General features: G+C 41.4%; 1 protein-coding gene across 1 annotated transcript in view; it reads right to left on the reverse strand.

The window, feature by feature from the left end:
* The window catches only part of rngtt (RNA guanylyltransferase and 5'-phosphatase), a 358809-nt gene that overhangs the window by 318009 nt on the left and 27980 nt on the right, over positions 1-12820 (reverse strand). The window contains exon 6 of the mRNA XM_034162020.1: positions 8720-8975. Coding sequence (XP_034017911.1) covers positions 8720-8975 — 256 coding nt within the window. The remainder of the gene's footprint in view (positions 1-8719; positions 8976-12820) is intronic.

The raw sequence follows: 12820 nt of genomic DNA on the forward strand, positions 1-12820 counted from the left end.
TCGTTCAAATACAACATGTGGAAATCACACCAAAATGACAAGATAATTCAAAATGGCCGACTTCCTGTTTGGAGTAGACCCATGGTGCAAGAGACTTTTTTGTACATCTATGCAAGTCACACGTGTACCAATTTTCATCTCCCTACTCCAAAAAAACCCCTATGGGGAGGGGGTTTTGAAAGTTTCAAGGGGGCGCTATTGAGGCATTTAGCCCCACCCATGGGCGAGGCCCCTATGAATTGTAAGAGGTTGTCGTGCTCGACCTGTGTATCAATTTTCATGATGATGTGCCAAAATTAAAGCCGTCAAAAGGAAGAACGTAATTTCATGGCGAATGGGCAATATTCGGTACGCCGCCACACGGACGCCGTTACTCGTAACTTCACGGCGTTTATCGCCTATGTTCACCAATTTGTTCTGCACGTTTTAAAAGTGGAATGAAGTTGATTGGGTTAAGTATGTGACATCAGGACCTCTTAAAGTAAAAATAGGACATTTCCCGCCACCACCAGGGGGCGTTATGGCGCAGGTGGGAACTTAAGATATGTAGACGTTCAGGGCGGAGCCCTCATCATGTCCAGCAAGCTTGAAGGATCTACGATGAAGTATGTGGACATGACAGCCGTTCGAAGTGAAATGGCGTGCTCCGAAAAGCTCGCCAAAGTTTGACGACCCCTAGCAGCCATGCCTTTTGACTTAATTAGAATCTTTTGATAACTTTTGATCACCATTGTTTTGTGATGAGACTTTTTCGTGCGTCCTGGCATGGTAAATATGTGTACCAAATTTCGTGAGGCTACGATGAAAAAAGCCCAAAGCGGAGGGGTTTTTGAAAATTTCTAGGGGGCGCTATTTCGCGATTTTTCTGCGACCATGTGCGAGGCCCCCAAAATATCAAATTTCGGATCCGGCCGGACGACTTTGGAAAGTTTGGTGAGTTTTTGAGCATGGGAAGAGGCTGAAATTTCGATTTCAAGAGTGAGAATAATAATAATAATAATAATAATAATAATAAACTAGGACTGCAAGCAGTCATATACGGGCCCTCGTTCCGCGCGACCGCCTACCCAGGCCAGTGGGTGCCCTTGTGACCACACGTGGGCATGTGCATGCAGGGACAACCACTCATCACACAGTTAAAATTTTAAACAAATCATACAATGCATCAAGGAGTTATGACATGTTGATTGTTCATCCACTAGGGGGCGCTCAGTGTACAAACAGAGCGGCTGGGTGTGTTCAGGGGCCAACCGTCATCATACATGTGAAGTTTCAAGTCAATCAGGCAAAGCATGAAGGAGTGATCATGACTTGATGTTCCATGGCAAAGGGTCAAAATGGCGGCACCATAGCGGCCACACCCTTCAACATAGAGAAAAGCTTTCGATAACTTTTGGTCAGTATCATCTTTGGATACTGTCAAAGAAATTTGACGTGCACTGGACAACATCCCTAAGAGGACTTCGTTCAAATACAACATGTGGAAATCATTTCAAAATGAGAAGAAAATTCAAAATGGCCAACTTCCTGTTTGGAGTAGGCTCATGGTGCAAGAGACTTTTTGTACGTCTACGCAAGTCACACGTGTACCAATTTCATCTCCCTACTCCAAAAAAACCCCTATGGGGAGGGGTTTTTGAAATTTTCAAGGGGGTGCTATTGAGGCACTTTGACCCGCCCATGGGCGAGGCCCCTATGAATTGTAGGAGGTTGTCATGCTTGACCTGTGTATCAATTTTCATGATGATAGACAAAAGTAAGCCGTCAAAAGGAAGAACGTAATTTCATGGCGAATGGGCATATTCGTATGCCGCCACATGGGACGCTGTTACTCATAACTTCACGGCGTTCATCGCCTATGTTTCACCAATTTGTTCTGCTGTTTAAAAGTGGAATGACGTTGATGGGTTAAGTATGTGACATCAGACCTCTTAAAGTAGAAAATAGGACCTTTCCCCCACCACCGGGGGGCTATGGCGCAGGTGGGAACTTAAGATATGCAGACGTTCAGGGCGGAGCCACATCATGTCCCGCACAGTTTGAAGGATCTACGATGAAGTATGTGGGCGTGACAGCCGTTCGAAGTGAAATGGCGTTCTCTGAAAAGCTTGCCAAAGTTTGACGACCCCTAGCAGCCACGCCTTTTGACTTAATTAGAATCTTTTGATAACTTTTGATCACCATTGTGTTGTGATGATTTTGACCAAATTTGAAGACGATCAGATAAAATCCCTAGGACGAGTTCGTTCAAATGTAAGTAGTGGAAATGGCCAAAAATGGCAAAAATTTGCTCAAAATCGAAACTTAAAATCAAAATGGCCGACTTCCTGCCGATATTTCACCATGACAGTAAGAGACTTGTTCGTGCGTCATAGCATGGTAAATATGTGTACCGAATTTCGTGAGGCTATGACGAAAAAAGCCCAATGCAGAGGGGTTTTTGAACATTTCTAGGGGGCGCTATTTCGCGATTTTTCTGCGACCATGTGCGACGCCCCCAAAATATCGAATTTCGGATCCGGCCAGACGACTTTGGAAAGTTTGGTGAGTTTTTGAGCATGGGAAGAGGCCGAAATTTGATTTCAAAAGTGGCAAGAATAATAATAATAATAAATAAAATAATAATAATAATAATAATAATAATAAACAGCGCAATTACAATAGGGTCCTCGTAGGACATTGCCTACTCGGGCCCTAATAATAATAATAATAATAATAATAAATAGCGCAATTACAATAGGGTCCTCGTAGGACGTTGCCTACTCGGGCCCTAATAATAAATAATAATAAACAGCGCAATTACAATAGGGTCCTCGAAGGACGTTGCCTACTCTGGCCCTAATAATATAAATAGCAATAAATAATATAATTCCTTTTTCTTCATATAGTTTTTTTTTTAAATAATAATCTTTTAAAAATAACGTACTAAATCCAGTGGATCCAGAGGGTATTCACAGCACTTCTCTTTTCCCACATTTTTTTCAGATCTCTCCAGAGATGTTCAATCAGATTCAGGTCTGGGCTCTGGCTGGGCCAATCAACAACATTTACCGAGTTGTCCTGAAGCCACACCTTTGATATCTTGGCTGTGTGCTTAGGGTGACTGTCTTGATGAAAAATGAACCGCCGCCCCAGTTTGAGGTCAAAAGTGCTCTGGAGCAGGTTTTCATCCAGGATGTCTCTGTACATTGCTGCATTCATCTTTCCCTCAATCCTGACTAGTCTCCCAGTTCATGCTGCTGAAAAACATCCCCACAGCATGATGCTGCCACCACCATGCTTCACTGTAGGGATGATGATTGGTTTCCACCACACATGACGCCTGGCATTCACACCAAAGAGTTCAGTCTTTGTCTCATCAGACCAGAGAATTTTGTTTCTCATCTTATGGTCTGAGAGTCCTTCAGGTGCCTTTTGTCAAACTCCAGGTAGGCTGCCATGTGCCTTTACTAAGGAGTGGCTTCTGTCTGGTCAGTCTACCATACAGGCCTGATTCGTGGATTGCTGCAGAGATCGCTGTCCTTCTGGAGGGTTCTCCTCTCTCCACAGAGGAATGCTGGAGCTACACCATCAGGTTCCCGGTCACCTCCCTGACTAAGGCCCTTCTCCCCCTAATCATTCACATTACACGCTAGCCATCTCTAGGAAGAGACCTGGTGGATCCGAACTTCTTCCATTTACAAATGATGGAGGCCACTGTGCTCAGTAGGACCTTCAAAGCAGCAGGAATGTTTCTGTACCTTCTACAGATTTGTGCCTTGAGACAATCCTGTCTCGGAGGTCTACAGACAATTCCTTTGACTTCATGCTTAGTTTCTGTTCTGACATGCACTGTCAACTGTGGGACCTTATATGTAGGCAGGCGTGTGCCTTTCCAAATCAACTTCAATCAACTGAATTTACCTCAGGGGACTCCAATTAAGCTGTAGAAACATCTCAAGAATGATCCGTGGAAACAAGAGGCACCCGAGCTCAACTTTGAGCTTCATGGCAAAGGCTGTGAATACTTATGTACACGTGATTTTTTTGTTTTTGTTTTTGTTTTTTTATTTGTAATAAATCTGCAAAAAAATCTCAAACTTTTTTCCACATTGTTATTATGGGGTATTGTGTGTAGAATTTTGAGGAAAAAAAATCATTTACTCCATTTTGGAATACAGCTGTAACATAAAAATGTGGGAAAAGTGCAGCACTGTGAATACTTTCTGGATGCACTGTAATTTTACCACTCCCTTTATACTATATTTTAAATGTAAATATTAATGTAATGTAAAAATGTATATATTTCACAAAAAAATGTTCCCTTGGCGATTCCCATTTTGCTTTGGGTCGGAACAAAGGATGTGGTATGATTTTTTTAATGAAAGACGTGCGGGCGGATTGCAGCATCAGCTCGCAGCCGCCGCGACGTTCCACCACAGGAAAAACACCTCTGTTGGAAGCCTTAAGGACAAGTTGGAACATGTCCAGCTGTTAAACAATTTCTCATATACTCACTCCGCTGAAAGCCATCAAAAGCCGCCTGGATTTTACAAATGGTTATCAACACGGAGGTGTTTTTCCTGTGCCGCCGCACCGCGCCGGCTGCGTCCCAACGCGCGGACCCGTCCGCACGTCTTTCATTAAAAAAATCTCCTTTAACAGTGGAATATCTGGATAAAATGCTGAAACCGACTTCTTCTGAAACTTCTGTTCTCTCACGACGTCCTGGATCAATAGAGCCTGAAATGTGGAGGTTTTCAGCTTGAAACAGGCTGACGACGGCGCCTGGGAGTGCTGCACGACGTCTCGCTCCGTGGGAAGTCCTTAAAGCGACAGTATCACCTCAAAATCTCTCATCAGCCGTTAAAATTTTCACCAAAAACCAGCTTAATTTTTCGAACCGTGTCCACTTTGATGTGTCTCACAGGTTTAGAAAAAATTTTGATCAAACAAAGCGCCAGTCTCTCAGCAACTTCTCAGACAAAGGGCTGGACGACTCCTCCCACAAGGAGTGCTCACAGGCGAATGACGTCACCGACAGGCGTGGAAAAACTTACGCATGCGCACGAGGATTCAAGCATGTCTGACGTAAAAACATATGAATGAAATCCATATAGTTTTTGAAAAAAATAAAAAGGACCTATACTTGCTGATGACACAGTTATTTATTGTTGTGAATCAACTCTTGTCCAGGCCACTGAATGTCTGCAGAAAGCCTTTGTTGGTGTCCAGCACGCATTATTAGTTCTCAATGCAGCTAAGACAAAGCTTATGTTCTTTTCCAATTCTAAGAAGTGGCTCCAAAAGATCCCCACAGTGACCACTCTGGAAGGAAATGAAATAGAGGTGGTTCACATGTATAAATACCTTGATTACTGATTCCCTCAATTTCAAGCTGCATGTGGAGAAACTTGTGAAAAAGCTGAGGCTTTAATTGGGTTTTTATTTTCAAAACAAGCTGTGTTTTTCTTTTAATGTTAAAAAAAAAAAAAAAAAAAAAAAAAAAAAGCTGGTCGCTGCAACTTTTTTTTTAATCTGCGTTGGATTATGGAGATCTTTTATATATGAATGCTTCTGCTCAAGTCAAACAGTAGACACCGTTTACCATGCTTCTAAGGTTCATTACAAACTGCAAAGTGATGACACACCACAATGAATTATACTCTTGGGTGAGATGCCCACTCATGCCACCAGAAGGATCAGTCATTGGTATACTTTTATACACTCAACAAAAATATAAATGCAACACTTTTGGTTTTGCTCCCATTTTGTATGAGATGAACTCAAAGATCTAAAACTTTTTCCACATACACAATATCACCATTTCCCTCAAATACTGTGCACAAACCAGTCTAAATCTGTGATAGTGAGCACTTCTCCTTTGCTGAGATAATCCATCCCACCTCACAGGTGTGCCATATCAAGATGCTGATTAGACACCATGATTAATTAGTGCACAGGTGTGCCTTAGACTGCCCACAATAAAAGGCCACTCTGAAAGGTGCAGTTTTATCACACAGCACAATGCCACAGATGTCGCAAGATTTGAGGGAGCGTGCAATTGGCATGCTGACAGCAGGAATGTCAACCAGAGCTGTTGCTCGTGTATTGAATGTTCATTTCTCTACCATAAGCCGTCTCCAAAGGCGTTTCAGAGAATTTGGCAGTACATCCAACCAGCCTCACAACCGCAGACCACGTGTAACCACACCAGCCCAGGACCTCCACATCCAGCATGTTCACCTCCAAGATCGTCTGAGACCAGCCACTCGGACAGCTGCTGAAACAATCGGTTTGCATAACCAAAGAATTTCTGCACAAGCTGTCAGAAACCGTCTCAGGGAAGCTCATCTGCATGCTCGTCGTCCTCATCGGGGTCTCGACCTGACTCCAGTTCGTCGTCGTAACCGACTTGAGTGGGCAAATGCTCACATTCGCTGGCGTTTGGCATGTTGGAGAGGTGTTGTCTTCACGGATGAATCCCGGTTCACACTGTCCAGGGCAGATGGCAGACAGCGTGTGTGGCATCGTGTGGGTGAGCGGTTTTCTGATGTCAATGTTGTGGATCGAGTGGCCCATGGTGGCGGTGGGGTTATGGTATGGGCAGGCGTCTGTTATGAACGAAGAACACAGGTGCATTTTATTGATGGCATTTTGAATGCACAGAGATACCGTGACGAGATCCTGAAGCCCATTGTTGTGCCATACATCCAAGAACATCACCTCATGTTGCAGCAGGATAATGCACGGCCCCATGCTGCAAGGTTCTGTACACAATTCTTGGAAGCTGAAAATGTCCCAGTTCTTGCATGGCCGGCATACTCACCGGACATGTCACCCATTGAGCATGTTTGGGATGCTCTGGACCGCGTATACAACAGCCTGTACCAGTTCCTGCCATTATCCAGCAACTTCGCACAGCCATTGAAGAGGAGTGGACCAACATTCCACAGGCCACAATTGACAACCTGATCAACTCTATGCGAAGGAGATGTGTTGCACTGCATGAGGCAAATGGTGGTCACACCAAATACTGACTGGTATCCCCCCCCAATAAAACAAAACTGCACCTTTCAGAGTGGCCTTTTATTGTGGACAGTCTAAGGCACACCTGTGCACTAATCATGGTATCTAATCAGCATCTTGATATGGCACACCTGTGAGGTGGGATGGATTATCTCAGCAAAGGAGAAGTGCTCACTATCACAGATTTAGACTGGTTTGTGAACAATACTGGAGGGAAACGGTGATATTGTGTATGTGGAAAAAGTTTTAGATCTTTGAGTTCATCTCATACAAAATGGGAGCAAAACCAAAAGTGTTGCATTTATATTTTTGTTGAGTGTATATAAAGCAATACTTCAACTGTTGCCTTCCTACATGTGTACTTTAATTGTAAAAAGAAGTGCTGGTCCTTACTCTTTCCGCTCACAAGGTTACTTGTTGCTTTCTGTTCCATATGCCCAAACTGAACTGGGTAAAAGGGCTTGAAGTCTGTTGCAAAAGGAGTGGAAATTAACAGCATTAATTTCACTGAGGGCTTTTAAATCCAAATTGAGAGGACTTGAGGCCAACTCCACAACTTGCACTTGTTTTTTTATAATATGCTTGTAATTTTAATCTTTTTTATCTTTTTATTTGTGCCTGTGTAATTGTGTTACTGTGTTTTGTATTTGCTGCTGCATATCTTGGCCAGGTCTGCCTTGAAAAAAAGGTTCTTAATCTCAACGGGATTTTCCTGGTTAAAAAAGTTAACCAAACTCAGTTTTCATAAACCTGTTATGTACACTCATTTTAAATAAGTAAGTAGTACGTTGAGACTGGAAGACATGCTTTACTTGATGTATCTCATTTAAGCCAAATTTGAAAAATTAATTTTTCATACCCAGTGTCCTTTGGGTGTTCTTTCATCCATGGTGAGCCCATGTTTGGACTACCAGTGCTCTCTCCAACCTGTTTTTCACTCACTGTTGATAAACTGTCCGGAATTAGTTTGGTTTACAAATCAAAACCATAAGTCAAAACTGCTTTGCTTTAAATGTCTTCTGCGACACGTCAGTACTGTTCCATGTTGAAAGTAAATGACTCTTCCTTACAGCAGTGGGTAGGGCGCTCAAAGACAGAAGCTCTGACTCGTTGTTTGTGTTGGGTTTGTGATCGCCTTTGTTTTTACTCAGAAGCGTTGGCGGTGCTTAAACGCAAAACTGGCTTGTCAGTAGCTCACAGTGTACCGGAGTAAATACTAAGCGTTTGCGGTTAGCTGTAGCTTCTGCTGTAGCTTCAAGAAAAAAATTAATAAGTTGACCTGAATATGATGAATGAGCAAAACTAAAGTGAATTAAGCTGTCACTTGAGTACTGGATGCTCACAGTAAATATGTTACTGTAATCTAATTTATTTCAGTACTGCAAATTCAAAATAAAGTTACTATAATCTAGGTTTTTAAGTTTATTTGAGTACTGCTAAATCAAAATGAACAAGTTACTATTATCCAATTATTTAAATTAATTTGAGTACTGCATACTCACAATAATTAAGTTAATCAAATCTACTTCATTTAAGCCAACATAAATTACTTTTTTTTTTTTTTGCAGGTACTGGAACACATACCCCTTCCTTTGACCATAACATTGCACGTTGAGCACGGCAGTGTTTTCCTTATCACTGGTCTTCACCAGTGCAAAACACTGCCGCTCTGTGCAGAATAGAGAAAATGGATTTTCTACTTAAGTCCTACCAGTTTTAGCTTCTCTTTCCTTCGTTTGAAAGTTGCTGATCCAGATGAGCTGGGACCTGACTCCTGGTCAACTGCATTACCACCATCGTCGTCGTCCACCTCATCATCTCCATCATCAAAACACCATGCAGGCCTCTCAGGGGCAGGGGGTGTATCCTTCACATCACCATAGCGACGGAAAAGCTCTTTGAGGTATTCTCCCTTGTAAATCCCCGGGGCTCGGGCCTGAGCAAATGCAGCTACAGCTGCCTCCACACTGATAAGACACAACAAAACAAGATAGGCTGTCTTTTTTCCAAAGTTATAAGCTAATTAGTGATGATATGCATGTATTTATTTATTTTAATTGATCTCATGTTGAAACAATTTTATTATCTTGAGAAAGAACAATATCAAAAATCTTTCAGACAAATTTTCTGTCAAATAAAATCATTTTTTCCATAAATGTACAATTTTCTGCACACTTAACTCCAAGTAGATCTTTAATGTCTTTTTAAAACCAAGCTCTCCATACTTAAAAAGACACATTAAAGATTTACTTGGACTTAAGTGCTCAGAAAACACTTAATTTATTGCTACTTTTTTCTGGCACCTTAGTGTTTGTGAGTGCGGTGTACAGCTTTAATAATCCATAAATGTAGAGCCAAACAAGTATTATTTTTAATTTCAATCAATCAAATCACTCTGTTCTCCCAGCAGGGAAATTGTGCTTGAACAAAGCAGCTGCAGAGCTGTGCAAAATGACAACCCAAAAAACAAATATAACATAAATAACATCACAGATAAATTGTAATTCAAAGGAGAGCAGTTTTCAAATCAAGACAGTCATGACTTTAACTACAACTAACTGATGTTATCAACAATGTCTAAAGACAGTGGAAAAGGTAAAAAAAAAAAAAAAGCTCTGTGTGCCTGTGTTGGTGTATTCTAAAGGTGGTCATAGATGGATTCTGTCAGTCACTGAATAAGTCTTGAACCTCATTTACATAAATCATTAAGAAATACAAAATCTATGGGACTATTTGGTACATATGTCTGGAGTAGGCAGTTCTCAAAAATGTAAAATGTTAAAATGTACAAGCTGCTCTACTGAGCTCTCCATAGAATTCATAGTTATATTAGGTTTGCAAACTGCATAAATTCTAAACAGGGAATTGGCTTGATTGTGCATGAATTTGCATATGTGCAGCAAAACTACTTAAAATTCACTCCGAGTGTGTAATTAGTCACTCAAACGTTTTATACGTACTGTAGGCGTGCCCTGCTTGGCCAGTAATTCTGTTGTTGAATGTGCTCTGCATTGTCAATGCCTCCTTAACAATTACCATTAAAGGGTCAAAATGCCAAGAAGTTCTGAATGAGTCTCAATCAGCTCACCCTTGCAGTGAATTATATAATGTTAGGCTAAAGTGCACCAATGATAACAGCATCAGTGCTCAGCCAATGTTGACTCACCTTGTGGGCAAATGGATGTAATTAACTGCCGAGTGTAATCACTACACATTTACTGTCACAATATTTGAAAACTAAGCTTCGTGGCACTACATAAAAACTACACTGATTCATTCATCAACAAAAAGCATGCTTATAGCCATTTCTTTAAGACTGACTAAAAAAAAAAAATCAAAATGTAACATAATTGTTTCAGCAATGAAAATAGGTTTGTGTTTCTGCTATATATGTATTTTTGATTAAATATTATGTAGCATAACAACACTACAGTTTGAGTCTGGTCTGCTTGAGGTTTCTTCCTCAAATCATCAGAGGGAGTTTTTCCTTATAATTGTCACCTGTGTTCTTGCTCTAGGGGTTAGTAAGGTTGGACCTTACTTGTGTGAAGCGCCTTGAGGCAACTTTGTTGTGATTTGGTGCTATATAAATTAAACTGAAATTACAGTTCTAAAACATCATAACTTTCATCACAGTAGGTCATTGTGTTCATTACAGTTAATCATCATTTTAAAGCAGATCCAGATGATACCAGTTGATGTTTTCTCACTACAGCCCATTATGAGCTTTTCACAGTTCTTTGTCATTCAGTCCCAACTAAGGTCCGCAAGCAAACTATTTCTCAGGATAAATTTATTCAAACTTGCGGTGAGATTACAGGCCTGGATTCTTACAGACGTCACTCACACAGGAGTTGCCCCCCAGCAAGAATTACGAACAAAGAAAGGAAGTACTTTTTATAGAAAGCAATCATAGGCGTAACAATGCGCAGACTTTATTCTCACTACTCCTGTCTTTAATGGCTTCCCGAAGACAGAGGGGGAAGTCCACCCCATGTCTGAAGCCTGCGTGTGCACGACAAATGCTGAAACCTGACTCTCTTTGTGTGCTGGGCGATAAACCAGTTAGAACCAGTTCACATGCATGTGTAAACAAATAACAGGAACCCATAAAAACTATGATCATTTAAGTGAAATAAATATTTAATACCACAACAAAATAGCAAAATAGAAACTAAAACACCAATAAGTGGAGATAGTCACTGTCACCCCGTCAAGAGGTCTGTTTGATTCTGGTATTGTCTCACACAATCTTCTGTGGAGTAACTTTTTTTTGTGATATGACAGCATGCTTATAAAAACTTATTATTATTAGCAATGTTCTTATTTATTTGCTTACAAACATTGTCAGCACACGACAGAGGTGAATATTCTGAAAGGTTTATCCGTGAATGTAAATTGGCGTTTATACGCAGCTATAAGTAATTACTGGTGGAAATTGTTTGGCGTGCTCCTCACGGCAGTGGTGTGCGGATTAATGATCCTCCACTAGCTGTGAGCAGCAGCCTCTTTGAACTAAGTTTTGAAACCAGACCTAAACGTGTAGCTGATAAGTTTGCCTCTAAACAATATTTTGTAGTAATAAGTGTTGAATAATCTCATTTCTGTTCCTCCTTCGCAGAGTACAGTCTGGGAAAGTCACCTGGGGGGGTGTCAGCAGAACTCCTGAGTCCTGAACGTTCGGACTCTGACTGCTGAGACGCTGAGAGAGCGCGCCGCCTTTTCACCTCACCAGAACTATAATTATTTAGTATTTCATGTATAGCACAAAGGGAGAAAAATAAATGTGTTTTCTTTTTGGAACTGCTTCTGATTATTTCATGCTGGGTTCAGTCAGATACTGGACCGCTCCTCAATCCGCGTCTTATCCATAACAGAGGCTTTTCACCATAGGCTGTGGTTTGGTTCCTGTGCACTCTGCGCTGTGAAAGGATCATGGTTCATTGCTGGAGGTCAGTTTCATGTTTAATAATGTTGTCACGGCCTAGCGATACAGTTCCACATCACACCTCCTACAGAATATAGATGATGATCACGTAATAATATGCATATTACAGCAGTGAGATCCATTCAGCTCCGTGCCTGATGTGTGCTATGATGCATTACTGCACATGAGACCACAGAGAGGCGCAGTGGCCCACAGTACTTTTGGTTTGTTTGTGCTCTATTCATATTCACTGTATATGATGAATGTGTGCCACATACATATTATTACATAGCAACATTTCCTTTGCCTTCCCTGGCCAGGGTCCAGTGGAGATGGAAATCCCAGAACATACCGGCAGGCTTTGCTGTGGCCGAGCCATCTCAGAGCTCAATCAACTGTGATCAGATTGTTTCAGATGTTGTTTTGATGCCATCAGAATATGTAGACTGTGATCAGATGATGCAAAATCTGCATATAGACTGCAGTCAGATGTGCATTTTATTGGGACCAAATGTAGATGCTCACAGATTGCCGTCCATTGGTCTTCAGTCCGCAAGTCAATATTTCCTGATTGTGGCCGGATGTGTCATTCTGATGCAATTCAGCCTCAATCGGCGTATGTGTGATGCGGGTATAACATACAAAGCTTTCTACAGAAGGTGTCAAATGTCAGAATCTCACATCTACTCCACAGATTTTGACTAGTATCAACATAAATAAAAGTCAGACATTTCTCTCCACCTCCAAATACGTTTTTGCATGACACATTTTTCATCAAACCCTCTCACCAGTCGCATGATCCATTGTGGCATTAAAATACCTTTTCAGTAACTCCTGTTTCACAACAGACATCTGCACTGCTAAAGCCACATTTGGCCTAGCCTC

The sequence above is a fragment of the Thalassophryne amazonica genome, chromosome 21 (assembly GCF_902500255.1).
Source record: "Thalassophryne amazonica chromosome 21, fThaAma1.1, whole genome shotgun sequence".
Lineage (NCBI taxonomy): Eukaryota > Metazoa > Chordata > Actinopteri > Batrachoidiformes > Batrachoididae > Thalassophryne > Thalassophryne amazonica.